General features: G+C 42.9%; 1 protein-coding gene across 4 annotated transcripts in view; it reads right to left on the reverse strand.

The window, feature by feature from the left end:
* Positions 1–10291: 10291 nt before the first annotated feature.
* The window catches only part of GNPAT (glyceronephosphate O-acyltransferase), a 34342-nt gene continuing 17148 nt past the window's right edge, over positions 10292–27485 (reverse strand). For 2 of the 4 annotated variants that reach the window (XM_023191773.2, XM_023191775.2), the window contains 14 exons: positions 27023–27199; positions 24856–24985; positions 22280–22407; positions 21913–21988; positions 21535–21686; positions 21294–21424; positions 19797–20020; positions 16728–16970; positions 15336–15415; positions 13987–14127; positions 12738–12837; positions 12560–12653; positions 11867–11928; positions 10295–10595 (listed from right to left, as the gene is read on the reverse strand). In XM_023191773.2, the coding sequence (XP_023047541.2) occupies positions 10552–10595; positions 11867–11928; positions 12560–12653; positions 12738–12837; positions 13987–14127; positions 15336–15415; positions 16728–16970; positions 19797–20020; positions 21294–21424; positions 21535–21686; positions 21913–21988; positions 22280–22407; positions 24856–24985; positions 27023–27199 (1782 nt within the window). In that variant the 3' untranslated portion in view covers positions 10295–10551. Of the gene's footprint in view, positions 10596–11866; positions 11929–12559; positions 12654–12737; positions 12838–13986; positions 14128–15335; positions 15416–16727; positions 16971–19796; positions 20021–21293; positions 21425–21534; positions 21687–21912; positions 21989–22279; positions 22408–24855; positions 24986–27022; positions 27200–27485 lie in introns of all 4 variants that reach the window. The other 2 variants (XM_023191772.3, XM_023191774.2) reach the window with 2 other exon arrangements.

Here is a 27485-nt window from a genome sequence, read left to right on the forward strand (position 1 = left end):
CTCTACTAAAAATGCAAAATTAGCTGGGCGTGGTGGCGCATGCCTGTAATCCCAGCTACTAGGGAGGCTGAGGGAGGAGAATCACTTGAAACCAGGAGGTGGAAGTTGTGGTGAGCTGAGATCGTGCCATTGCACTCTAGCCTGGGCAACAAGAGTGAAACTCCATCTCACGAAAAAAAAAAAAAAAGAGAGAGAGAGTAGGAAAGTAAGGCAGAAGGTGGTGGTGGGGGATCCAGGGATGTAGTCAGGGGCAGGGGCATAAGGCCTGATACATGAGAACAAGAGGTTATGGGCAGATGGCTAAGCCCATTTACTTAAGGCCAGGAAGTTGAGACCAAGGTGGATAAGGCCATAAAATCAATAAGGGCAAGTTGGCTAACTCAGGAGGTAAAGTCCAGGTTGGTAAATCCAGGTGGACATATCCACATAGGTGAGACAAAAAAGGTAAAGCCATGAAGCTGAGGCCCTGGGGTTTAGCGCAGTATAAAGTCACAGGGGTAGACCATTACATTAAGGACAGATGGATAAAACCAGGTTAGGCCAGGACATTAGTAATGTGTGAGGCCAGGAGGTTGATGAAGCCAATATTGAAGGCCAGGTGGTAAAAACCATGAAGACAGTATCTGATGAGTAAGGCCTGGAGATTGTCAAGGCAGAAACATAAAGACCCAGTGCTAAAGCCAGAGTTCAATGCAAGGATATTAACATCAAAAGGTTAATGCAGGAAGCAAGCCCGGTTCCCTAATGCTAGCTATGTGACGCTAGGTAGCTAGCACTAGGTGTGTACGTCTTCGTGGGGAAGGCTAGGAGGTTACATCCAGGACATTAACAGAAAGATGGAAAGGCCAGTTTTATAAATCCAGGTAAGTAGGGACAGGTGCATAAAGACAGGAGTATAAGAATAGATGGGTAAGGCCAAGGAAGTAAGGCCAGGGGGCTAAGGACTAGTAGCTAAGGCCATGTAGATAAGGCCATGTGGTAAGAACGATTGGTAAAAGTCAGTAAACTAAGGCCAGGGGTAAGTCTAGAGGATGATGATACCAGCTTGAGGCCAGCAGCACTAAAATAGAAAAGACCAGAAAGTGAGATGAATTATGAATGGTAACTGGAAGGTTTTGAAGGTAAGATCAGTTGGGTACTACTGGTGGGTTAAGACATGACCTTAACCACCAGTGGGGTATGGACAGGTGGGTGAGGCAGGTGCATAAGACCAGGGGATTCATACTTAATGCAAAAGGCCAGGAGGTTTTTAAGGCAGGTGGTTAACTATAAGTTGGCAAAACCATGAGGTAAAGACTGGGTCAGGAAGCCAAGTGATTGAAAAGCCTGGGTGTGTAATGCCAGTAAGTTAAGGCCTCCCTAAAGGTAGGTAGGTAGATAGCTCCACCTGGGTAATAGTAAGAGGTTAAAGTTAGGTAGATTAGTTCAGGAGGTTAAGGCCATGGGAGTTAGAACAAAAGGTTAAGGCCAGGTGGGAATGCCAGGTTAGTAAACTATATTGGTCATCTAGGTGGGTAAGGCCATAAAGTTAATGCCAGGTGAGTAAGTCAAGGTGGCTAATGCGGGGGTGTCTAAGTCTGGGGGTGGGGTAAGGGAGCAGTGGTAAATCTGGGGAATAAGGGCAAGGGGAATAAGTCCAGGGAAGTAAACCTAGGGAGGTAAATCCAGTGGTTTAAGTCCTAGTAGATAAAACCAGAAGGCTAAGGACAGTTGTATAAACCAAGTGAGAAGACCATGTGGGTCATGTATGGTTGGTAAGACTAGGTGGGAAAGCTGGGTGGCTAATCCAGGTTGGTAGGGTCATGAGGTTAAGGCCCATAGGTTTAGGCCAGGTGAGAAAACCTAATGGGGCATGGCCAGGGCTGTAAAATAAGTTGGGCAAGGCCAGGGAGTAACGGCAGTGGAGTAAGGCCTCATGGGCAAGATCAGACGTGTGGTTTGCCCTTTTATCAGACGTGTGGTATGCAAATATTTTCCTCCCTTCTGTGGGTTGCTCACCACTCTGTTGATTGTTTCCTTTGCTATGCAGAAGCTTTTTAGTTTGATGTCACCCCATCAGTCTATTTTTGCTTTTGTTGCCTATGATTTTGAGCTCATAGTCAAAAAATCATTGCTGACACCAATGTTATGGAGCTTTTACTTCTATGTTTTATCCTAATAGTTGCGTAGTGTTGGGTCTTAATTTTTTTTTTTTTTTTTTTTGACACGGAGTCTCGCTCTGTCGCCCAGGCTGGAGTGCAGTGGCGCAATCTCCACTCACTCCAACCTCTGCCTCCCGGGTTCAAGTGATTCTCCTGCCTCAGCCTCCCTAGTAGCTGGGATTACAGGCGCCTGCCACCATACCTGGCTAATTTTTTGTATTTTTAGTAGAAACGGGGTGTCACCGTGTTGGCCAAGCTGGTTACGAGTAGGTCTTACTTTCTTTTTCTTTTCTTTTTTTTTTGTTTTTGAGGCAGAGTTTCGCTCTTGTTGCCCAGACTGGAGTACAATGGTGCAATCTTGGCTCACTGCAACCTTCACCTCCCAGATTCAAGCAATTCTCCTGTCTCAGCATCCTGAGTAGCTGGGATTACAGGCATGCGCCACCACACCCGGCTGATTTTTTTTGTATTTTTACTAGAGATGGGGTTTCTCCATATTGTTCAGGCTGTTCTCAAACTCCCGACCTCAGGTGATCTGCCCACCTCAGCCTCCCAAAGTTTACAGGCATGAGTGTCTTACTTTTACATCTTTGATCTATTTTGATTTCATTTTTGTGTATGGTGTGTGATAAAGGTCTAAATTCATTCTGCATGTGGATGTCCAGTTTTCCCAACACCACTTATGAAGAGACTGTCCTTTCCCCATTGTGGGCTTTTGACACCTTTATCTAAAATTAGATGGCTTTAAATGTGCGGCTTTATTTCTGGGCCCTCATTTCTGTTCCTTTAATCTATGTTGAGACCTACCTCTGAGCTTACCTGGTTCCTGGCAGGATTCGGTCTCCAGTGGGCTTGTGGCTGGAGTCTCCCTCAGTTCGTTCCCATGTGGGTGCCCCCAGTAGGGCAGCTCCCATCGTGGTAGCTGGCTTGCTCGGAGAATGTGTCACGGTCTGTCTCTTGAGACCTCATCTCACTTTTGCCAGACCCCGATAGTTAGAAGCAGGTCAGTAGATCAGTCCTCCAGCAGATCACCCCTCACAAAGGCAGGGCTTTAGATGAGGCCATGAATTCCTGATGGCAGGATGGCTGGGCCATCCCGGAGGTCTGCACACCTTACCTGTGGGAGTGGGATTTCTTTCAGGCCTGCTTTCCTCAGGTGCCGAGAGAGCTACTGGCTACTCTAGGCTGGGGTTCTCGCGACTGAGCCCGAGAGCAAACCTCCCCTCCAGGAACCTCGTGTTGGAACTGCCTGGGTCCTGCGGGCTGTATTCATTCTCGAACCTGAGGGAGTGCCTGAGTGCCTGCATAGGAGCTGCAAGAATGGGTTAAGCAGAGACAGTTCTCACAGGGAGAATCCTGGTGCTGTGGCAAGGAAGGCCAGGGGCTCCAGTGGGGCTCAAACAACTGAGCCATTGGCATCAGGTTCCCACTGATAAGGCAGTTATTGGTAGGGTTGGTCGGTCTCCTTTCCAGGGCTCTCCAAAATCTGTTTCTTTTTTCTTTTCTTTTCTTTCTTTTTTTTTTTGACATGGAGTCTCACTCTGTGGCTCAGGCTGGAGAGCAGTGGCACAATCTCAGCTCACTGCCACCTCTATCTCCCAGGTTTTAGCAGTTCTCCTGCCTCAGCCTCTTGAGTAGCTGGAACTACAGGCATGCGGCACCACACCTGGCTAATTTTTGTATTTTTCATAGAGGTGGGGTTTCGCCATGTTGGCCAGGCTGGTCTCAAATTTCTGACCTCAAATGATCCACCGACTGTGGCCTCCCAAAGTGCTGGGATTACAGGTGTGAGTCACTGCGCCCGGCCTATTTTATTTTTTTAAAGACAGGGTCTTGCTCTGTTGCCTAGGTTGGAGTGCAGAGGTGTGGTCATAGCTCACTGCAGCCTCCAACTCCTAGGCCTAAGTGAGCTTCCTGCCTTTAGCCTCCAGTGTAGCTAGGACTAACAGGCATGAACCACCATGCCTATTTAATTTTTGTTTTTGTGGAGACAGTGTCTTGCCAAAGTTGCCTGGGCTGGTCTTGAACTCCTGTCCTCAAGCATTCCTCCCGCCTTGGCCTTCCAAAGCACTGAGATTACAGGCATGAGCCACTGCATGTAGTCTGTATGCTAAATGGATGAACATCTTTTTCTAATAGCAGGCAATCGAGAGAAATTTGGCTAAAACACTGCAACTTGATACTTATAAACTGAAAGTCATCGGAAGAGTGTTACCTGACTAGGCAGATCAGAACCTTAACCTATAGGAAGTGAAGCCAAACAATTTGTGCCATAGAACCGAGAAAGACTGAGGGAATTGGATGAACTAGGAAGGCAAGAGTGTGGGGAGGAAGACTGCTTGGAAGTCTATGTAAGAGCAGTCAGCCATCAGCCCTGTGAGGAACCTGCCCAGCTCACCCTGCCAGGCAGCTCCTCCTCCACGTCCAGAAGACTTGATGCTTACCCTTCTGACCCTATGCTTGTATTCACTAAGCACAGCTAGGCACAGGGGAGTGCTGACAGTCATTATTTATTTCATGCAGAAGGATGGAAGATTCCTTTCTGGAAAATCTGACTGGCCAAATAGAAAAAGACCAAAATGTAGTGAAGTTTGGGACCTCCTAAGGAAACTGCCACGTCCTTGTCCTAGTCCCTACCTGTGCAGCCCACTATATGGGAAGCCTACGACTCAGTAGCCTGCTTTGAGTGTCTCCCTCCTAAGTGTGAATGAACAGGAGAGACCACAGGTACTTGGGGGGCAGAGTCAAACATGAAAAGCAAAACTTGAAAACAGAATTGCAAGAGATAAAGAAAACTTCCACAAAGCATAAATATTATCAGAGAGATAAAAATATATTACATCCGTAAAAAAACAGGGTGTTAGAAAATCAGAAGCCAGTGCAGGAGGTCCAAAAATATAAAATAAATATTATCAATAAAGAGGAGAGAAAACAGAAGGGGGCCAATTATAAAAGAAATAATACAAGGTTTCCTATCACTGAAGGACACACACCTATTATAAAGGTCCATTGAGGACCCAGAATAAGAATTTAAAAGACCCACATAAAGCACATCCCTTGAAATTTCAGAAACTATAAGAAGAGATTCTAAATGCTCTCCAAGAAAGCAAATAGTTTATGTTCAGGAATCTGAACAGCTCTGACTTCAAAAGAACTTTAGAAACTAGAAGACAATGGAGAAATGCTTTTCAAAATTCTGAGGGAAAAATATTTCTAACCTAGAATTCTATACTCTGCAAAACTACTAAACAACTAATAGAGTGGGGAAAAGATACTTTTAAGCATTCAAAGTCTAAAATATTGGCTGAGTGTGGTGATTCATGCCTGTAATTCCAGCACTTTGTGGGGCTGAGGTGGTAAGACTGTTTGAGACCAGGAGTTCAAGACCAGCCTGGGCTACATCATGAGACCCCCAGCTCTACAAATAAATAAATAAAATTAGCTGAATATGGTGGTGCACACCTGTACTCCTGGCTCCTTGGGAGGCTGAGGTGGGAGGAGCCCCTTGAGCCCAGGAGCAAGATTCTGTCTCAAAAATAAAACAAAAAAACAAACATAAAAAAAAAACAAAAACAGGTCAGGTGTGGTGGCTCACACCTGTAATCCCAGCACTTTGGGAGGCCGAGGTGGGTGGATCACAAGGTCAGGAGATTGAGACCAGCCTGGCCAACATGGTGAAATCCTGTCTCTACTAAAAATACAAAAAATTAGTGTAAAAAATACAAAAAATTGTGGTGGCACCTGTAGTCCCAGCAACTCGGGGGGCTGAGGCAGGAGAACCGCTTGAACCCAGGAGGTGGAGCTTGCAGTGAGCTGAGATCGCGCCACTGCACTCCAGCCTGGCAACAGAGCAAGACTCGTGTCAAAAAACAAAAAGATAAATAAATAAATCGATTTTCTACCTCACATTGAATGATTCCATTTTATTGGTGGGAGGACGGGAGGAGGGAAGAGTTGTGATTCCTACCATGGCTCAGCTGAACTTGGAAGGTGGTAGGTATCTGTGAGTGGGGTGCTGGAGTCATAAGCCACCACATAATGTTGAACAGCTGGCTGGGGCAGGTTGTGAGTGAAGGATGCAAACGCTTACGGCTGTACCAACCACCCTGAAGGCATCTGATCTCATTTTCTCTCAGAAGCCAAGCAGGGTTTGTCCCAGTTGGCAGCAGTAGTAATGACAGATTACGCTTATTGCCAAAGAACAGTTTCAAACATTTTACCTAGAGCTATGATCTGAATGCCCCCAAAAGTCATGTGCTGAAACTTAGTCCCCATAAGGGGGACCTTTAGGAGATGATTGGGCCATGAGGGGTCTGCCCTCATCAATGGGATTAGTACCTTGTAGAAGGGCTGGGGGGACCCCGCTTAGGCCCTTTCTTCCACTTCCGCCCTTCTGCCATGTGCAGACAGACTGTTCATTCCCTCTGGGGGATGCAGCAACAAGGGGCCGCTTTAGAAGCGAAGACCAGGCTCTCACCAGACATCAACCCTGCCGGTGCCTTGAGCTTGGACGCTCCAGTTTCCAGAGCTGTGAGAAATAAATTTCTATTCTTTATAAATTACCCAATCTCAGGCATTTTGGTTTAGTAGCACAAATGGATTAAGATATCTACACTTATATTTAATCTTCCCAACAACTATAAGAGGTGGGTAGATATCAGTATCATCTCCATTTTATGGAAAGGAAAGCTGAGGCTTTGAGACTTTGTGCGAGTGAACTACACAAGACCACACAAGGCTAGTATATGGTAGAGTTGGGTTTCAAACCCAGTCAGGCTCCAGATACTGCTTTCTTAGCTACTACATTATGTTGTGTTTGATGGGGAGATGGTCTTGAAAAACAAGATGCTGCAAGTTTTTTTTTTTTTTTTTTGAAACAGAGTCTTGCTCTGTCACCTAGGCTGGAGTGTGGAGTGCAGTGGTGTGATCTTGGCTCACTGCAACCTCCACCTCCTGGGATCAAGCGATTCTCCTGCCCCAGCCAGCTGAGTAGCTGGGATTACAGGCACCCACCACCCCGCCAGGCTAATTTTTTGTATTTTATCTTGGCTCACTCCAACCTCCACCTCCTGGGTTCAAGCAATTCTTCTGCCTCAGCATTCTGAGTAGCTGGGATTACAGGCACCTACCACTATGCCAGGCTAATTTTTTGTATTTTTAGTAGAGACGGGGTTTCACCACGTTGGCCAGGCTGGTCTTGAACTCCTGACCTCAAGTGATCTGGCTCAGCCTCCCAAAGTGCTGGGATTACAGGCGTGAGCCACCACACCCGGCCTGCAGGCTTTCTTTCTACTTACTTCAAAGCAGTGACAGCTCCAGAATGTATAGACAGTAGGTAGTGGAGGGGCATAAGCCATGTTTTTTCTTTTCCAGAGAGGGTCTCACTCATCACCCAAGCTGGAGTACAGTGGCGCAATTACAGCTCACTGCAGCCTTGACTTCTCAGGCTCAAGCAATTCTCTCATTTCAGCCTCCTGAGTAGCTGGGAGTACAGGTGTGTCCTACTACACCCAGCTAATTTTTGTATTTTTTGTAGAGACGAGGTCCACTATGTTGCCCAGGCTCGTCTTCAACTCCTGGGCTCAAGTGATCCTCCTGCTTTGGCCTCCCAAAGTGCTGGGATTACAGGCCCGAGCCACTGCCTCTGGCTAGCAATGTGGTTGAAAGGTATGGGTGTGCGTAGGAGCAGGTCTGGGGTGGGGGACAGAGTACATACTTTGAGACTTGGTAGCACAGTAAGCATGCTATTCTTTCACCATAATTTTAGGTTTATTTAAAGTGTCTAGAGAGGGCGGTTAATAACAAAATTTAGAAGTGATAAGCTCTGCTCCCATGCCTAGAGCCTCTTCTTTTTTTTTTTTTTAAATGGAGTCTTGCTCTGTTGCCAGGTAGTGGCACCATCTCGGCTCACTGTAACCTCTGCCTCCCAGGTTCAAGTGATTCTCCTGCCTCAGCCTCCCGAGTAGCTGGGACTACAGGCACCCACCACCACGCCCAGCTAATCTTTTGTATTTTCAGTAGAGACGGGGTTTCACCATATTGGCCAGGCTGGTCTCGATCTCTTGATCTCATGATCCGCTGGCCTCGGCCTCCCAAAGTGCTGGGATTACAGGTGTGAGCCACGGCCTCCGGCCACCTAGAGCTGCTTCTGCTGCAGAGCCTCATTTGGTTTTCGTTGCACCCCATTTTCCTCTCACCTCCACATTGTCTGCTTGCTTGACTAATGACAGAGCTAGCCAGGAGACAAGCCTAGCCACTCCCACCCAAAACTCCAAAGTCTTTGTCTAAACTTGACATGTGTTACAAACAGACCTAAAAGGAAATAAAGGTCATCTGACTCAGTCTTCAACACGTACATGCACAGCATGAGTGTCAGGGTAAAGAAAAATGAGTGACAAATTGGGTAATGGGGATTCTTTCTAAGGCATGTCTACATTGCAAGAATTGGCCAGGGTCTCGGTCCCCAATTGCCCTGGACTGACAGCTTCTCTCTCCCTGGAGAACAGCAGTTCAGGGCCCCTGTTCAGCAGGCATGCCACACAGTCCTCGGCCAGGAACACTGTTCAACTGACTGCTCAACTTGCTCTCCGTCAATCTCAACAGACTGCCCCCTGGCTTCCCAAGAGAACCAGCCCAAGCAGAGCCACAGAGAGGGCCTCCTGGTTACCAATGCATGGAGAGGATGGCTCTCCAATCTCAATGTGCAGCAGAAACAGCCTGGTCCTGGGGAACACACACACACACTGCAGGACCCCTGGATGCAGGTAATCCCAGAATCACACCTTAAGAGACTTTTCAGGCAGGGCTTGGTGGCTCACGCCTGTAATCCGAGCACTTTGGGAGGCCGAGGTGGGCAGATCATGATGTCAGAAGTTTGAGACCAGCCTGACCAACATGGTGAGACCCCGTCTCTACTAAAAATACAAAAATTAGCCAGGCGTGGTGATGCACGCGTATAATCTCAGCTACTCAGGAGGCTGAGGCAGAAGAATCGCTTGAACCTGGGAGGCAGAGGTTGCAGTGAGCCAAGATTGCACCACTGCACTCCAGCCTAGGTGACAGAGGGAGACTCCGTCTCAAAAAAAAAAAAAAAAGACTTTTCAATAACTTCCCATGGCACTTCGATTTCAAATCAAACATTTTACAAGGGTTTCTAAGTCAACAAAATATAAGTTGATGCTTGCAGCTACACACTAAATTGTATCCCCTACTCCAAAATTCCTGTGTTGAAACCTTTAACCCCAATGTGCCTATATTTGGAGAGGAGTCTTTGAGGTGATTAACATTAGATGAAGTCACGAGGAGGGCCTCATGATGGCATCAGAGAACTTGTTTCTTCTCCGAGTACACCCAGAGGTCATTCTGAGCACACAGTGAGATGGCAGCCACCTACAAGCCCAGAAAGGAGCCTCAAAATGAACTACTTTGCAGGCACCTTGATCTTGGACTTTCAGTCTCCACAAATGTGAGAAAATAAGTCTGTGTTTAAGCTGCCTAAGCTGTGCTTAAGCTGCCTAAACTGTGTTTAAGCTGTTGTGTTATGGCATCCTAAAACTGATTAATGCACCTACCTCTGTCTTCAATTTCACTATCTGTGACTCTTGTTCCAGCCATGTTGATTTTTTGGGAGCTCCGGAACCTGCCCCAGGACGTCCTGAACACTACTCTCTCGGCACACTGCACTCCACTGTCCCTTCCTCCGTCACTCCAACCCTGCCACTCTAGGGGCTGGCTCCTGCTCAATCCAGTTCTCAGCTTACATGTCACTTCCAGAAGTGGCTACCTGCCAAGGTTTCTGGTGTTTACCTACTTATTCTAAGTTTCTCTTCTCTTGATTTCTTACACATATTTATGGCGCATCACATAGCATCTTTTTGTTGCACATGCTTGACTAACTCATTTTTGTTAATTAAGGCCCTTGGGTGGCCAAAATTTAAAGTAAGCTAGCTAATTTATTACATATCTCTGTCAAATTTGTACTTGTTTGAGGCAACTGTAATTAAAGCAAGCTACAAATAATGTAGAGATGCCCTTTTCAGTATTTTCTTTTACTATCCAGAGCTCTCAGTGATGTCATTCTTTCATTCAAAAGTCAAGTAAAAGTTTAATACATACAGTAAGCTGAAAAGTGGTAGTGAAATGAGCTGAGCTTTGCTTTTCCAAACATGTTTCCAAAAGTTTATTTTAAAACACACACATAGTGTCAGATACAAATGCCTTTTAACCACTGTGGTGGAGAAGAGCAGACTGACTGCTTCCAATGATCATCTCTTCCCTCTGCGTCCACTGTTCTCAGGGTCTCAGGGAGTACGAGAGGATGCTTCTCTTCCTTTACTTCCCTGTTTGTTGTAATGAGTCCTTCGATGACAGTAATTATGTGACCAAATTTCCCGTAACTACTTGCCGATTATTAAAGTTTTGCAGCGGCTGGTTTTCCTATTGGTGTCTTACAACCTAAGATGAAAAAAGAGGAGCAGCTCATGAAATGATGCTGATTTTGCCCTTCCTCACACAGCTGCTCCTTGGGCGACTGTCCAGGGGAGGCACTGGACACTTGTGCAGAGCTTCACAGGCTGGCCAGTACACATGGGGAAGCCAGTCCCCTCCACAAGGGAAGTGTTAGACGCTCCAAGAGGGGACGGTATGGCCAGAGCCACGGGGCCAGGGCCAGGAGTTGAACCCCGTCATGTTTTCTGAACTGCAGTCCAGTATGTTCATGCTCACATCACATCTGCTTTCCGTGATTAAGTAACTGATTCCGTCACCCTCACGGGGCGAGGTGTTTGTGGTTGTTGTAGGTACATGCACCTCTTCAGACATGATATAAATAGGAGACTGGGATTTCGGCCTACATATTTTTTTCTGCAAGGTCTAGTACTTCCGCCTTCCTGATATGCGTCAACTACCCCACTGCCCTTCTACCCTTTTCTTCAACCTTTCTCCTTTTCTGTATGCCCCATTCTGATCTTCCGCAAATCCCAACAGACATCTATTAAAGCTCTTCCACGCAGGTTTGACGATGTACTGAATTAAGATTAGGTACAAAAACAGTCCTTGTAAGATGATCCACTCAATGACATCATGCTATTCAATAGGCAGATTATTTTTCCAAATGTTAACACCCTCCTTTCTAAAATGGCCCCATCATTGCTAGGAAAAGCGTTCCTGACCCCCTCTGACTGTATCTCTGTTCATGTCAATACTCAAGGATTCTTATGTCAAGGAAGACAACACTCAAGGACTCTCTTTGGGCCGGACTATTTCTTTGTCGCTGTTAGGCTCGGATTGTTCTGCCAAGGATGTGCTATCAGCCCCTGATTCTGAGTTCACAAAGTCTACGTGACAGAGACACTGACTCTAATCCCTCACTTGGGAAAGAAGCAATGCCAGACAGTGAGAGCAACAAACGAAGAGTGGAGATGGGGTACTCTGTCTGAGGCAAGGATGTGAAGGGTCTGGGCCTCTGGCCGAGGTCCGTCATGCTAGGGACTGACTCTACTGTGTAAGACTGCTTCTTTTATGCCTGCTGTGTTTTCTTAATTTTCTTTGTGCTTTCTCTTTAGCTTCCTTAAGAAAATTCTAGACTACATAAGTAATTCCCTGTTTATGTTAGAACTCTACTACTTACTGATCACTTCGATAAAGTATTTGGTGCCACAGTATACTTTCTTACTTTAATTCATCAACAACATGTGAAAACTTGTACTTTATTAAACTGCACTTACCAAGCATTTCTTCTAATTTGGTTGTGGCAGGTTCATTCACATTAAATATACAGTTATTATTTCTAGGAGAAAATAACAAGCTTTATTATTACATAAACTCTGGGAAAAGAAAACTTTTATATTTTGTTCCTGACGGTAGCTATTGTAAGACTACTTTTCAATTGACTTCCTCAAGGCCGGTCCTAAGTAGTCCAAAGGCCTCGGGCTCCTGTCCTACCTCCTGGCTTCTTGCTTCATTCTTCTGACCACATAAGAGACATGACTGCCAGAGTTTACATATTAAGCTTTATCACTGTTAAATTTAACCACTTAGAAGAACATATACCTATATGTTTATACATACATATACATGTATCTATATATGTATTTATGTGTGTCTATGTGTATATACACTCATATGCCCACTACACTCCCGAAAAATCTTTCTTGTAATTATAAATTTCAACATTAAGTAAAAGCAAAAATAATGGCCTAAAGTTCTTTCTTTCTTTCTTTGCTTCAGTTGTATTTCTATTCATAACCACATACAATTTTCCGGGTAACCTGTACTGAATTAACTAATTAGAGGGAGGACAAGGAAAGTGTAATACAACGTTTCCTGGATCATCTATTTCTACGTCTCTCGATTTTTAGCTCAAATATGATTGGTTTCCTTGTTGTTTGAGCACTCATGGGATCTTGTACAGTACTTACATCTTCTTCTTCTCCACTACTCCGAGCCTCACACAAGCTGCTAAGGCATTTTTCTGCACATCAGAAGATAATACATCGTAACACTGAGAGGTACCTAAAATCAGGGGTGAGGAACAGTTAGTTGAGCAGTTTTTATTCTCAACTAAAAGAAATCAGCACCCACAGAGCAGTGACCGACCTTGATCGAGAAGCTGACTTGTGAATTTTCTGACTGCGGCCAAGTACTGTTCCTCACTGAAGTGGTCCTCTTCTTCACTCAAAAGGTACTTGCAAATTATCTGATTTTGAAGAGGAAGGATGAGGGGAACAGAACGAGAAAAGGATAGCCAAATTCAACAGAACAGTAAATAACTTCACACTGCCCCTCTTAAGAGAAGGACATATCACAGCAGAGCAGCATAAAGATCCTCTAAGGAATGAGCACAGAAAAATCAAAGAATTTTTAGGACATCTCCTTTGAGTTTACATTACATTTTACAATTAGAAAAAGGTTTAAAATAATAATGACATTTATTAAAGTATAATTTCTCACTTCAAGGAGTACAAGTTAATTACCATCAGCTTCACATCTCTTATGCTACTTGGGAAGAGAGGGGTCAGATGTTAATAACTTTGCTTTTTTTCTCTAAATACACCTAACAAAGTACCATGCCCTAAAATACTTTATGATTTCTACTGTAGAAAGGTGATTAAGGGTAGAACTAGCATTTATCAAATGCTCAGTAAGTGCCAGACTTTGTGCAAGGAGGCTGAATGAGTTATTTCACAGACCACAAGCACCAGGAAGTGGGTCCAGGTACCCAGAGCCAGTGCATGTATTATATAAACAGAGCCGAGTCACAGCATCCTCTTCTCTCAAACATGTGGAAGTCCTTCCTACAGTTTATGTTTCAGACTCTTTCTCGCCTGCTGAGTCCTGGCACAATTCCTGCTGGGCAACATAGCATCCCCTCTCTAACTACTTCCAAGAGCTCTGACAAACGCTTTCAGAACTTGCACTTGAACTTTTTCTTTCCAACATAAACATCTGGTAATCTGTAACTGACTTTATGTATCACTCAAGTCTTGCCTTTACTGAGTGCCTAGTATATATCAAATCTCGAGGTTACATATTGACTGACATGAAGACCTCATTAAGACATGAGACACAGTATGACAGATGATGCTTGGGTGTAACTGTGGTCCTGTGAATGCTGTGCTCATGGCATCACTAAGCTGTTGTCCTCTTGGGTCTGTAATGAACCAAGCTTCCTCCTGAATGCAGGAAGCAAGGTCTCACTGGTGAAGTGAAATCACTGATCGTATTAATCACTCTCTCTCCTTCTTCCATGTGCCTGGGGAAGATACCTGCCCATAAGCACAGGGTGAGAATATCTTATTATATTTGATACGGGGGGCATGAAGGAGAACTTGCCAAATTTACATACCTGATAGCTTTCCACAAAAGGTTTAAAGAGTCCTGTTAAAAATTCTAACACAGTATTTCCTTTCTCTGTAACTAGGATGTCTTTCGTAGTCACTTGTATGGCTTCACTTTTACAAAGCAGGTAACAGCCTTCTTCAAAGTCCTAGAGGTGAAGAGGAAGCCACAGTGCTCATCGAGGGTAATGGGCATAGTGCCCAGCTCAATACATTACCCCCTCATCTAGCTTAATGGCTACGCTGCCTGTCTCAATATGTGCAGCCACATGCCCTCAGACGACAGAATACCAGCTATTTCCCCAACTTCCAGAACAATTCTGTCATGAGATAGTAGCCAGAGAAGCATTGTTCTACATTCAAACTGTTTTCAAACACACAACATTTCTGAGCCTTACAAATCACAACCTGGGTGATGGACTTTCTTTCACTTTGCAGAACCACTACTTAATTTAAATAGGAAATACATACAGCAAGTCCTAAAAATACTTAGAATTATGCTATGGTTAAAAATTTCCAGCACTCCTGTTTCACTCCCTACAGAATCAAACCTCTTATCCTTAAAGCACACAAAAACCTAACGTGCCTCTCATCTACTCCGTCACTTCCCACTTCAACCAAGCAGCAGTCCAGTTCTGCGAGCCTGATGACTCCTCAGCTGTCTAGACCAGGCAGGACCACCACTCGCTACTTTCAAAGTGAAAGGCACTTGCCTGGGTGACTCATTCTAACAACTTGCTAACAGGAAAATGAGTGCAGATTTTGTTTTGTTTTGTTTTTGAGACAAAGTCTCGCTCTGTCGCCAGGCTGGAGTGCAGTGGCACAATCTCGGCTCATAGCAACCTCTACCTCCCAGGTTCAAGTGATTCTCCTGCCTCAGCCTCCTGAGTAGCTGGGATTACAGGCACCTGCCACCACGCCCAGCTAATTTTTGTATTTTTAGGTAAAGACGGGGTTTCACCATGTTGGCCAGGATGGTCTCGATCTCTTGACCTCGTGATCCACCCGCCTTGGCCTCCCAAAGTGCTGGGATTCCAGGCGTGAGCCACCGCGCCCGGCTGTGTGCTGATTTTTAAACGTTTACTAAAATAAAGTTAGTTTAGTTGCAATGGCCACACTGACAGTTCAAAGAATGACTCTCCTTTCACGAGATAATCCCTAAGTTATTAACTAAACTTGACCAAGAATCAAACTAGAGTCTGCTGAACTGTGAGTGCCCCAGTTTCTCTTGAAGTCTGCCCCACTTTGTCTTGAAGAAAGGGATGGCACACTGCCTGAGACATATCTGTGAATTCACCCCTAACATTTCTAGAACTCACACTGCAAACACACTTGCTCTTTGTTGTAAGCACTTTACCTTTAGTGTGTTTCCTGGAAGGAAGATGAACTCATCTGCAAAAACATCACGTAGGAAGCGAAAGCAACTGTAGACATCCTCTGGAAATAAATTCATTATGTAAAATTACAACACTGCCCTTTCAACTTTAAGGGAGTACCAGGAAGTCCTGACTATCACAAAATGTGTTTCAAAGGCATCTTTTACTCATGTAACAGGGACAAGAATTAAGTCCCCTGAGGGAAGCTAAATTAAACCCAAATCTTATCCACAGAGCGAACTATGGTCTAGCATAGTTTGTTCTTTTTGTTTTTGTTTTTTGAGATGGAGTCTCGCTCTGTCACCCAGGCTGGAGTGCAATTGTGTGATCTGGGCTCACTGCAACCTCCGTCTCCTGGGGTCAAGCGAATTCTCCAGCCTCAGCCTCCCAGGGAGCTGGGATTACAGGCGTCCGCCGCCACGCCCAGCTAATTTTTGTATTTTAATAGGGACAGGGTTTCACCATGCTGGTCAGGCTGGACTTGAAGTCCTGATATTGTGATCTTCCCACCTTGGCCTACCAAAGTGCCGGGATTACAGGCACAAGCCGTTGCACCAGGCCCTAGCATAGTTTTTAAATGACTGAATATAACCTACAACCAGTAGAAACTCAGTAAGACATTACAGTCCTTAGAGGCCAGGACACTTCATTTTTCCCTACCCCATGGCTCCCTAGTAGGGAAGGAAAGGTACTGATTTCTTAATTTCCCTCTATATTCGTATTTCCTGGTATCTTTACTGTATCTGTAGCACTTTTCCTTAAATCACTGTGGAGCTTTGAAAAGCCAAAACCAAAACCAAACACCAATGGCTGGCCCATACTCCAGGTCAACTGAAGAAACTCTGGGGTGGGGTCCACTCCCCTTGTAATTCTAACATGGGGCCTTGACAGAACCCCCTGGCCTTGACTACAGGCTCCTGTGAACATGACCTGTGCTATACTCATTTTTACACTCCTAATGCAATTAGAATGAGACCGTGCATCTCGTGAGTACTCATCTACTGCTGACTGCTCACCTGCCCACCTGCCTTTGCTGGATCAGGGAGCTGGCACAGCAGAAACAGTGCTGCAGACCAGGAAGTAGAGAACTGTATTCAAATGCCAGATCCTTCTCTCAGTAATTATGAAACTTTCTAGGCCTCATTTGCCATATTTATAAAAGGAAAGGTTTAGATTATTTCCAGGTCCTCCCAATTCCAAAATTCTAAGCAGATGAACAAGTATTTGGGGAACAAAGCTAACTTTTTCTCAGTGATACGCCTGCTCTTCACTGGGGTGAGGCTGAACATTACAAGGCTTCAAATGTTGCTCCCTAAATGGAATGGAATGGTCAGACCTCTTCTAAAACTCAAGATTGCATTCCTGAAAATTACCTTTCCTGAACCCTGGTGTCATCTGCAATGCTATTGCTACTAAGGATGGACGGACAAAAATGTTGAGCAGCTGGTTCCTATAAGCTGAGCACATGAGGAGAGTGATGTGCTGGAAAATAAGTCCATCGACCACTTCTGAGTCTCCGGAGTCCACTTTCAGAATCACCTGGTCTCTGACAAGGCTGGTGATGTTGGAATGCAGAAGAATGCTGGCCTGGACAACTTCTTCAGCAGGTTTATTATCTACACACAAAGACAATTCATTCAAACAAGATGGGTCACTGCAGGGAGTCTTGGGCCTAGTGGGCATTAACGTTATTAACAGTAACGTCACAGATGCTCATTTTTAAGTGACAGCTTTTAGTGTCTACCAATTATGGTAATGATACCAAATGTGAAGAAAATTTTAAAAGTACTATTTCATAAATAAATTCTTTCTCTCTAAGGACATGTAACATACTTTCTTACCCCAAATTTGTCAGCCACTCTCAAGGCACATCAGTTTCTACTCTGAAAATGAAAACCTCTTTTGTGTACTTCAGGAACCAAGGGAATCTAAGTTTTGTAACAGCAAGTTACGTAACTGGAAAGTCACATGCATGGGAATGTAAGAAGACTAAGACAAAAAGGCCCATGATTAGTGTACGAATACATTACAACATACCACACACACACACACACACACACACACACACACACACACACCTTGCTTAGACCCGTATCAAGGTGGTAAAAATATCAGTTTGCAGTCTTCCCCAAATCAAAGATAACTAAAGAGGCCGATTCATGGCAGTTCTTGGTAGCTTATCACCTGACATACTGGCCTGCAGACAGCTGCCAGGCAGGTAAAATTACAGAAGCATAATGAAGAGATGGTGATATTTAACAAATATTCTCAGCACGGAAAATTATTCTGCGGTTAACCTGAGCCAAAGAGCTGGCTGGCAGTGGCACACTGCTCAAGTTGGGTGGCAAGTTCTGCTACTGCTTCAAGGCAGGGACAAGTGAGAGGTATGGCTTCCTCCTGGACTTGATCACATTCATTCTTGACCAACTTGCCTTGTCTCAGCTTGCTCAACTGAATAGTATTTTATGTGAAATGATCATAAAAAGCTTGAGATATGCACATGCTTAGGAATGTGGGGTAATCTGCATAAAAAAAGAAAAAAGCAACAGAACTGTAGTGATACTGAATAGACACTCTTAACTATGGATCAGTCATGGCATTTATCCCATCTTGAAAAAGCAAAACACTTTAGTAAACAAGTACCTATGTTTTCATATGTTCCTGGGTCAAACAGTGATGGGTTTGAGCCCTTTTAGCTATTTCTCAAGACACCCAACACTTGCTACCTTGTATCATAATCAACACGTCCTTTGCCTCCTACCAGACCATCATAGCACTGAGAACAGAGGTCTGATTTGTCTCTCTCTTGGTGACTGGCATTTTTGACAGTAAATCCTCCTCATCTCTTGGGTGTGGCCTGCGTGCTTCTACTGCTGTGGCTCAGGCATCCTGCAGAAATCTCACTGGGACAGGGCAGCCTCCTAACTTGTTTCTCTACCTCTAGTCTTCTGGTGGTGGATGGTGGGGAGGTCCATCTTTATTTTCCATCTACCCCTCATCCCCCATCTGGGCCAACATTTTAACATCACTGATGAATCCCTGGGGCCCAAGCCTGCCATCTTGCATTCCTCATCCCTGCCTTGGCGAGGCTCCTCTCCTGGTCTTCCTGAAGGGTTCAAAAGTCACTTCTGTGAACTCTTCCCGAGTATGGTCCCTTTCCTCTGCACGACTCTCAGGAACCCTCTGCAGCATGCATATCGCTCCTTGTCTCTGTTCACTGAACCCTCACAACTTGTTTACACATTACCCACCCACCCTGCCCTCTGCAACCCCGGGGAACCTCCAGGATGGGGATGGCATCTTGTTCATTTTCATATCCCTGGTAGTACCCAGCACAGATGAGGTATTCAGTATTGGGTTGATCAAAGAATACTAGGTACTTGACTTCAAATAATTATCTGGTCTTAAAAAAAACACATTTCCAACTGTAGTCTGTATTTTTTTTTTTTTTTTTGTGAGACGGAGTCTCGCTCTATCGCCCAGGCTGGAGTGCAGTGGCGCGATCTTGGCTCACTGCAATCTCTGCCTCCCAGGTTCAAGCAGTTTTCCTGCCTCAGCCTCCCGAGTAGCTGGGATTACAGGCGTGCACCACCACGCCCAGCTAATTTTTGTATTTTTAGTAGAGATGGAGCTTCACCATGTTGGTCAGGCTGGTCTAGAACTCCTGACCTTGTGATCCGCCTGCCTAAACCTCCCAAAGTGCTGGGATTACAGGCATGAGCCACCATGCCCGGCCTTTTTTTTTTTTTTTTTTTTAGAGATGGGGTCTCACTGTTACTGAGGCTGGTCTCAAACTCCGGGGCTCAAGTGATCCTCCCACCTCAGCCTCCCAAGTAGCTGGGATTATAGGTGTGTGCCGCCATGTCTGGCTAGGATTCATGACTTTATTTTCCACTGTGCTAGGTGCCAAGGAAATGGTATTCTAGTCCTCAAGATATTTAGAGTCTTGTAGTGGGAAATGACATGTAAACAATTATTCTCAAATAATCAATGTGCTGTGTTCACTGTGTCCTACAGTGATAGAAACAGATCTGGTGTCCTTTCTCTTTTTTGAGACGGAGTCTCACTCTGTCACCCAGGTTGGAGTGCAGTGGCACCATCTCGGCTCACTGCAAGCGGGTTCACACCACTCTCCTGCCTCAACCTCCCAAGTAGCTGGGACTACAGGCGCCTGCCAGCACGCCTGGCTAATTTTTTCTATTTTTTTAGTACAGCCAGGGTTTCACCGTGTTAGCCAGGATGGTCTCAATCTCCTGACCTCGTGATCCACCCGCCTCAGCCTCCCAAAGTGCTGGGGTTACAGGTGTGAACCACTGCACCTGGCCTGTCCTTTATTTTTCTGAGCAATCCTTTGCTCAAGTCCTCTATAGATTTTTCAGGTCCAGGTTATAACTCTTCCAAATTAAGCAAGCATTCTCAACACATATGTCCTACCTACATACCGGGCCAAATGAGAAACCCTCCAAATGCCTGGGTTAAGCCTTTTAGCCATAAAGTCTTTTCCACCAGAGCATCAAAGTCCATGGATGGCCGGTTCTGAAGCAGAACAGCAACTATTAGGGTCCAGGGGCTCAAAACCATGTTTTCAACTTGCAGAAGCTCCATTTTGTAGGCAACTTCAGTGACAAAGGCATGCATGTCCTCGGACTGTTTCTGAGGAATGTATCTAAAAGGAAGAGCACAGAGCAACAAATTACAGTTCTGCTACTTAGACAAATGGGGATGGAAAAAGACTGACCTTTTAGAAGGCTTCTCATACTTTTTGCCGACTGAATTCTCTCAGGTCAGGTGCAAACAGTATTCCTTTGCTTTACTATGGTGTAATCTGACCATACATTTCTGGAATAGGCTCTTGAGAGATGGTAAAAATACTGAAGGGGTCCAGGGTCCTATTAGTCCTGGTTCCAGGGAAACAACTTTTGTTGCTTCCTAAATAGGATACATCATTTCTCTGAGAATGGATGCCTGCCCCAGTAGACTGAATTACTGTCTTTTCAGAATCCGTAGTGCACTGAACATATCTCCGTTGTGGAACACACTTATCAGATTATATAATAACTATTTCATACTGAATGGGCGCCATTCAGTTTGTCTGACTTCATGCATGGATTACCACACTTTGAATAGTACGATAAGGCCTACACAGAGCTGGCTGGAGCAGAGACACACACATGACCTAAAAATTGCCACACAGGTGGCTTAATGAGAAAGATGCAGCCAGTAAGGGTGCCTTGTACTAGGTAATAACTTGCCAACCCAATTTGAGATCTAAAGAGAGAAAGCCTGTGGCAGGAAAAAAACTAACATAAGCCTCTGTGATGACTAATGTAGCTGCTGGGAAACTGCTGAAGCTACAGATAAGTTGCAAATGATGTTGTAAGCACATGAGGCCTGGAGGGGCAGATGGTTTGTCTCCCTTACTTGTCCAGGTATATTTCTCTTAATTAAGAAAACTCATATGTATATCTGTGTTGTGTATCCTGAAAGAACCTAATATATTTTCTTGCCCATAAAACTGTAACCTTCTTGAGACTAAGGACTCACTCCCATTCATTACCATTACGCAATCCTTTCTAGGGTCAAAAATAATAGTGCATACTTTGGCTCGCCTACCAATAGTGCTCAACAATTCCTGCACATATCCTTGTTAATAATGGCATTATTTCTTCCCACTTTAGTTCCCCTGAGAAACATGATCATGGTCTGATTTTGCATATTTGACATACATATCTTACAGCTCATCACTTTTTTGGGACAAACACATAATTCTTCGTTAACTGAAGGTTTCCACTGATGAAAACGGAATGATAACAGCATTTCTGATCATTTTCTCTGTAATCTTAAGTAAACCAAGAGAAGTGGTCAACTCCAGAATCGTAACTCACACCTTTAGATTTTAATCCTCATTTCTAAGACAGTTATTAAAACATAGGTCACACCTTGGAACCAAGTTATATGAGCTCCGACTCATTCTCCCAGCTGCCAAAGATCGAAGTGACACAGGATCTCCAAAGTACACATGGATGCTTCCAAAATTTTCAGAGAGAATCCTTCTGGCTTTCAACAACCCCTAATAATACCATAACAGGGGGAAAGAAAACGAAAAGCGGTAAATTTAGAAATTAGTTGATGTGTCAGTCAGCACATTCTCTCAATTAGGCTAAAATCAAGCTCACGTACAGTTGTTGATTCTTTTGGTTTAGGAACCCCTAGAAGTTCATACACATAAAGAGTTTCTTCCAAGATCTTATCATAACTGATACTAATTGGGACAAGGTAGGTATCAAAAACTTCTCTTTTAAAAAATGGCTCCATCACAATATTCAGAAGACCTGCAAAACACAGGGAGAAATGCTTCATCAACATATTGAAGAGCAGAGCAAACATGGGCACATAAACAGAAAATACTAAAAGCATACATTATACACTAATCCCGTAAATATCAACAGTTACACATTTACACTTGAAAAGAATATCTTGTTAAATAAAGTGTCAAGTTGTATGTAGCAGCTGATGTCTTTGGGTTTGTATTTTTCCTTTTAATCTGTAGTGACCTACCAAATTTAGGAGTCAATGTCTTGGAAGAGCGGCTTCTTGTCCCTTCGAGGAAAAATTCAACAGGAGCATAACCATTCTTTAAAGAGAAAACAAACAAAACACAAAACCCATTGCCTACTCTCAAAACGATAAATGCTTCTTTTGATTCCTTTTCCCAAGCTCCCTCCCAAGCTTCCTGAACAAACACAGCTTACAGTGAAAATTAAACAAGAGAGTCACACAGATTAAATCAACTGCTGCGGTTATGAACAGTTCTTGAGGGAAAGCGAAATAGCTAAATGTTCTATTCAGAAGTTAAGAGTTTAAATGAGCAAACATCAGTGAAGAAAATATGGCTTAAGAGTACTTGGGAATTATTTGCATTTACCCGTAACATAGTTTTTACGTATTCAGAGAACACAGCCCAGTAGAGTTTATTGCCACCAAAGGTACGCCGCATGAAAAAGGCACCCGACATTCGTAGCAGCTCACCAACCATTTTCATTCCCAGGAAGTCTAAAAAAGAGGGGACAATATTTATTTGCAGATCTTGATCTTGAAATCGTCTATAAAGATCTAAAACTTAAACATTCTTATTTTTCATTTCTGTTTTATTGTTTTATTTTATGAGACAGGGTCTTGCTATGCTGGCCAGGCTGGTCGCAAACTTCCTGGCCTCAAGTAGTCCTCCTGCCTCGGCCTCCCAATGTACTGGGATTATAGGCATAAGCCACTGTGCCTGGCCTAAACTCAAACATTATTAAGCAAGATTTCATAAATGTAAGATACCCCTATGATATTATTATATTTTGACATTAAAAAGTATAAGAGATATCTAATAGAATTATAGAAAAGAGGGGATTCTGTGGGGCAGGTGCTCACTGGGAGGTTACCTTTCGCTTCCCCATACACCACTCCATTTACAAGTAGGTCAGCTAGAGACCACGGGCAATAGCAGAGCAACATCACAAGGACACGATGTCAATTTCTTTAGTCAGTCATGCTGCTGAGCCTGGCAACAGACCAATATGTGCCCTACAGGCTCTGGACAGCCAGGCCAAACCAGCTCTCATCTTTTTTCTATCAGGTAAAAATATCAACCTACTTTTGTTGGAAGAGATTAAATAAGGCAAATCTTGTAAGAAAGGAAGATTGCTACCAGCAGTTTTAAAATAGTCTTTCTCTTTGTTTCTCCTAATTTTCAAATAACTTCCTCACAAGTGTGTTCAGATGAAAATGCTTTTAAAGTGCTTAAGTTCTTGGCAGTTTTAACCTTACCATTCACTGCATTTATTAACAAAGGTGTATACTTGAATCCCAGCTTTCCTGGCTACCCTAAAAGGGAGTGGATAAACAACTTACATGCCTTGGCAATCCTACTTTTGGGAATCGATCTTACAGGAATAAAAGCACTAATATAAAAATATATTATGACATTGTTTATAACAGCAAAACTATTAAATTATGAAATATCCACATTGCTGAATATTATACAGCTATTAAAATTAATGTTAGACATGAAATTGGACCCTTAACTTATACCATATACAAAAATTAACTCAAAAAAACCAAAGACCTTAATTTAAGACCTGAAACCATAAAACTCTTAGGAGAAAACATAAGGGAAAAGCTTCATGACCTTGGATTTGGCAATGATTTCTTGGATCTGATACCAAAAGCACCGGGAACCAAAGAAACAAATAGATCAATTGGACTATATCAAAACTAAAAACTTCCATACATCAAAGAACACAATCAACAGAGTGAAAAGGTAACCCATGAAATGGAAGACAATATTTGCAAATCATCTGTCTGATAAGGGGTAAATATCCAGGATGTAGAAACAATTCCTACAACTCAACTAAAAAACCCCCAAATAACCTAATTAAAAAATAGGCAAAGGACTTGAATAGACATTTCCCCAAAGATACACAAATGGCCAATAAGCACACGAAAAAGACGCTCAGCATCACTAATCGTTAGGGAAATGCAAATCAAAACTACAATGAGATACCACTTCACACTCATTAAAATTATTATAAAATATATCAGAAAATAACAGGTGTTGGCAAGGATGTAGAAAAACTGGAACTCTTGTGCACTGTTGGTGGGAATGTAAAACGGTGCAGCTGCTACGAAGACAGTATGGTGGTTCCTCAAAAAATGAAAAAAAATTACCACAAGACCCAGCAATTCTATATATACCATTTTTGGTATATATGTAAAAAAATGGAGAGCAGGGTCTTGAGCAGATGCGTTTCCAACTTCAAAAAGGAAGGAAATTCTGACACATGCTGCAACACGGATGAACCCCGAGGGCATTCTGTTAAGTGAAATATGCCAGTCACAAAAGGACAAGTACTGTATGATTTCACTCCTATCAAATATCTAGAGTAGTTAAGTTCATAGAGACAGAAAGTAGAATGCTGATTGCCCAGAGTCAGGGGGAGGGTAGAATGGGAAGTGTGTTTAGTGGGTACCATTTCAGTTTTGCAAGATGAAGAGTTCTGGAGATGGAAGGTGTTGATAGCTGCATAACAATGTAAATGTACTTAATGCCACTGAACTGTATTTTTGAAGATGACTTAGACGGTAAATTTGATAGTATATGTATTTTATCCAATTAAAAATAAACTTAAAAAAGTTAGATCTATTTATTGCCTAGAGAGGTAGCCATTAATATATTATCAAATAAAAAAAGCAAAAGGCAGGTAATACCTGTAAGTAGTACAGTCTCATTTTTAAAGCCTACACTAAAGAACCCTGTGTGCATGACCTGCAGATGTCTGTTCAGGCACAGTAAAGCACAGGACAAAGGACGTAACTCAAGTTGTTCAGTGCTAGGACTGGAAGAAGGGAGGAGAGGCTATTTTCATCATCATCTTCAAATACCTCAGTACTGCTAGAATATGCCAGTGAACTTTTTAATTTTTACAGTTAAAAAAATAGGAAAACAATACATACCCATTCCTGCTGCTATAACTGGCACAGGCAAATCATAGTTGTATAGAATAAAAGACAACATCAGGAAGTCAATGTAACTTCGATGACTAGGTAGCAGAACAACAGGATGCTCCTGGATGGCTCTTTGTAGCTTGAAAGTAAATGTTACATTTTGAGTAACTTCAGCTGTCATGTTATCAAATCACATCTCAAATCAGAAAACGGAAGAATAAGTCTATATATAGAGGGAATACCTATCCTCTTTTTCTGCCTTCCTACCATACACATAAACGATTTGCTCTGATAAGGTAAAAGTACTGTTTCTAGTTAAACAATTTCACATAATGCAAAAATATTAAAAACGTAAATTTTTATGGGTCAGAATAATGGTAACAGTGACGATCGTTAACACATATTAGTTGGGCACTATATTAGCATCATTTTATATACAGTTATCTTACGTGCTGTGTCTAATACCACATAATTAACAAAGTCTAAGCCTTAGCTTACTTGTTTGTAAAATGGTCATGCATCCAGTAAATGGCAGAGCTGTGAATGGAAACCAAGTCAATCTGACTTAAAAAGCCAACTGTTAACCACTGTATTGAATTGGTTGGTTGTAGTACGAGAAAACAAAGCTTCTCTTGGAGAGATTAAAAAAAAATCTACAAATTCATAGGACAAGGTGAAAAGAATGGCATTTCTCTATGTGCTGGACTCACTGCAGGGTGAATGGGTGTCATGTGGCTGGGAGGGATAATTTGAGTTTCCAAATATACTCCTCAGGCCATCAACCTCAAGATTCACTGGTATCCATGTGTTATCTGCTTTTTTGAAATCTAAATGTAACAGAGGCCAGGTAATCTGTGATCATCACTTAAGACATGGCTCACCAACACCCTTGGTCCCAAACACTGTAACAGTCTCTGACAGATTCAGGGTAGAAGTCAGCAATCTTGAAAACAGTCAGGAGGAAGAAGAACTATTTGACAGGAAAGTAAATGACTGAATTAAAACAAAATATTAAAAGGCATGAGGAGGAAGGCAAGTGAAGTTAAGAGCTTTCCTAGGAAGAAAACAAACAAACAAACAAGTAAAAATAATCTCCATAAGGAAAGCTCTTTATGAAACTAGAAAAGTCATCATTTGGCAATTATTAACATAATAACTAATTCTGGTAAAAATCATCAGTGGGTGCAAAAACGAGAGGGGTAAAGTATGATGCAAAACAGGATATTTAGCCATTCTCAAAGTGTCTTTTCACTATGTAATTAATGAAGATATGCATTAATTATAAAGGGAAAAAATAATAACTTTACAGCAGAGAAACCTGGCAGTCATAACCATAACCAACTGATGGAAGTGAAACATCTCCAGTAATGAAACCAACAGGCACCATATGCTGCTGATACGACCCACTGAGAAGAACTCATCGCTTCCAGGGTATTCCTAGCAAAGGTACACAACCCGAGCCTAATACTGAGATAACATCACTCAAATACTCAAATTCAAACCATTTCACACTTCAAAATAATTAGCCTGTTCTTTAAAAAAAAAAATTATCATGAAACACAAATACTAAGGAATTATTTTAGATTAAAAGAGTCTAATATGGAAGTGGATAAAGAAGAAAGTTGAACACTTTCTAGGATTTCTAGTGCAACACACGAGCTAGGATTGTCTTTGGCTAGATAGGACACGACCGGGACAACTGGTGAAATATGAGTCGGGTCTGTATTACTAGTATTGGATCAATGTTAATTTCCTTATTTTGATACTTGTACCATAAGATAATGTCCTTAATTACAGGAAAAACACAGCAGAGTATTAGAAAAAGGATAAAGGAAATGCTGTAAGGGAATCTAGGTGAAGTATATACAGGAATTCTTTGCATTTCTTTTGTAACATTACTGAATATCTGACATTAAGTTAATCTATAAGTTTTAAGTTAGTCTGAAGCCTGTAGGTCTGCAGTTAAAGGGAAACCAAAAACAGAAAACAACCTTCAGAGATGCACATCCTCTTCTGCCTAGACTGGAGGCCTGATGATTAGGCCCTAGGCTTTTGATGGACCAAGTGAGCTGTCCTTGAGTTGATTAAATTGTGAGGGGTTGAAAAAGACTGTTTTTTTTGTTTGTTTAATTTTAAGATGATACTTTTTTTTTTTTTTTTAACAATCAATACTCACTTTCTGAATACCTTCTTCATTTACACACACCTTCGAGAAAATTTGTTTAAATATTTTGCTCAGGGTGAAGGCAAAAAACCGAATGGCTCCAAGACGCAGTTTGTGACTCATTTCATCTAAAATCTCACTAACCTCCTCTCGGAGGACATCCACAGATTGAAGGGATTCCTTGGAAAGCTAAAAGGAAAGGAAAAGCAGGAATAATTTCTAACAACAACAACAAAAAGAGAGAAAGCTTTACTCAAACCAGTTTGACTAGTTCCAAATGAATTAATCTTCTATAACTCAAATATAGTGTCTTCTTAATTTAAATTGATAGAACTTCCCAACCTAGTCATAGTAGATAAATGAGCCTATTTAAAGAAGGTTAAAGGCCAGAAATCAAAAGAAAAATGGCTTTCTAGGATAGCATTTTAGAGTGAAGAAAACACTTCACCTTTCCATTTGGTTTGTTAATAAGTTT

Source organism: Piliocolobus tephrosceles, chromosome 1 (genome assembly GCF_002776525.5).
Source record: "Piliocolobus tephrosceles isolate RC106 chromosome 1, ASM277652v3, whole genome shotgun sequence".
NCBI lineage: Eukaryota > Metazoa > Chordata > Mammalia > Primates > Cercopithecidae > Piliocolobus > Piliocolobus tephrosceles.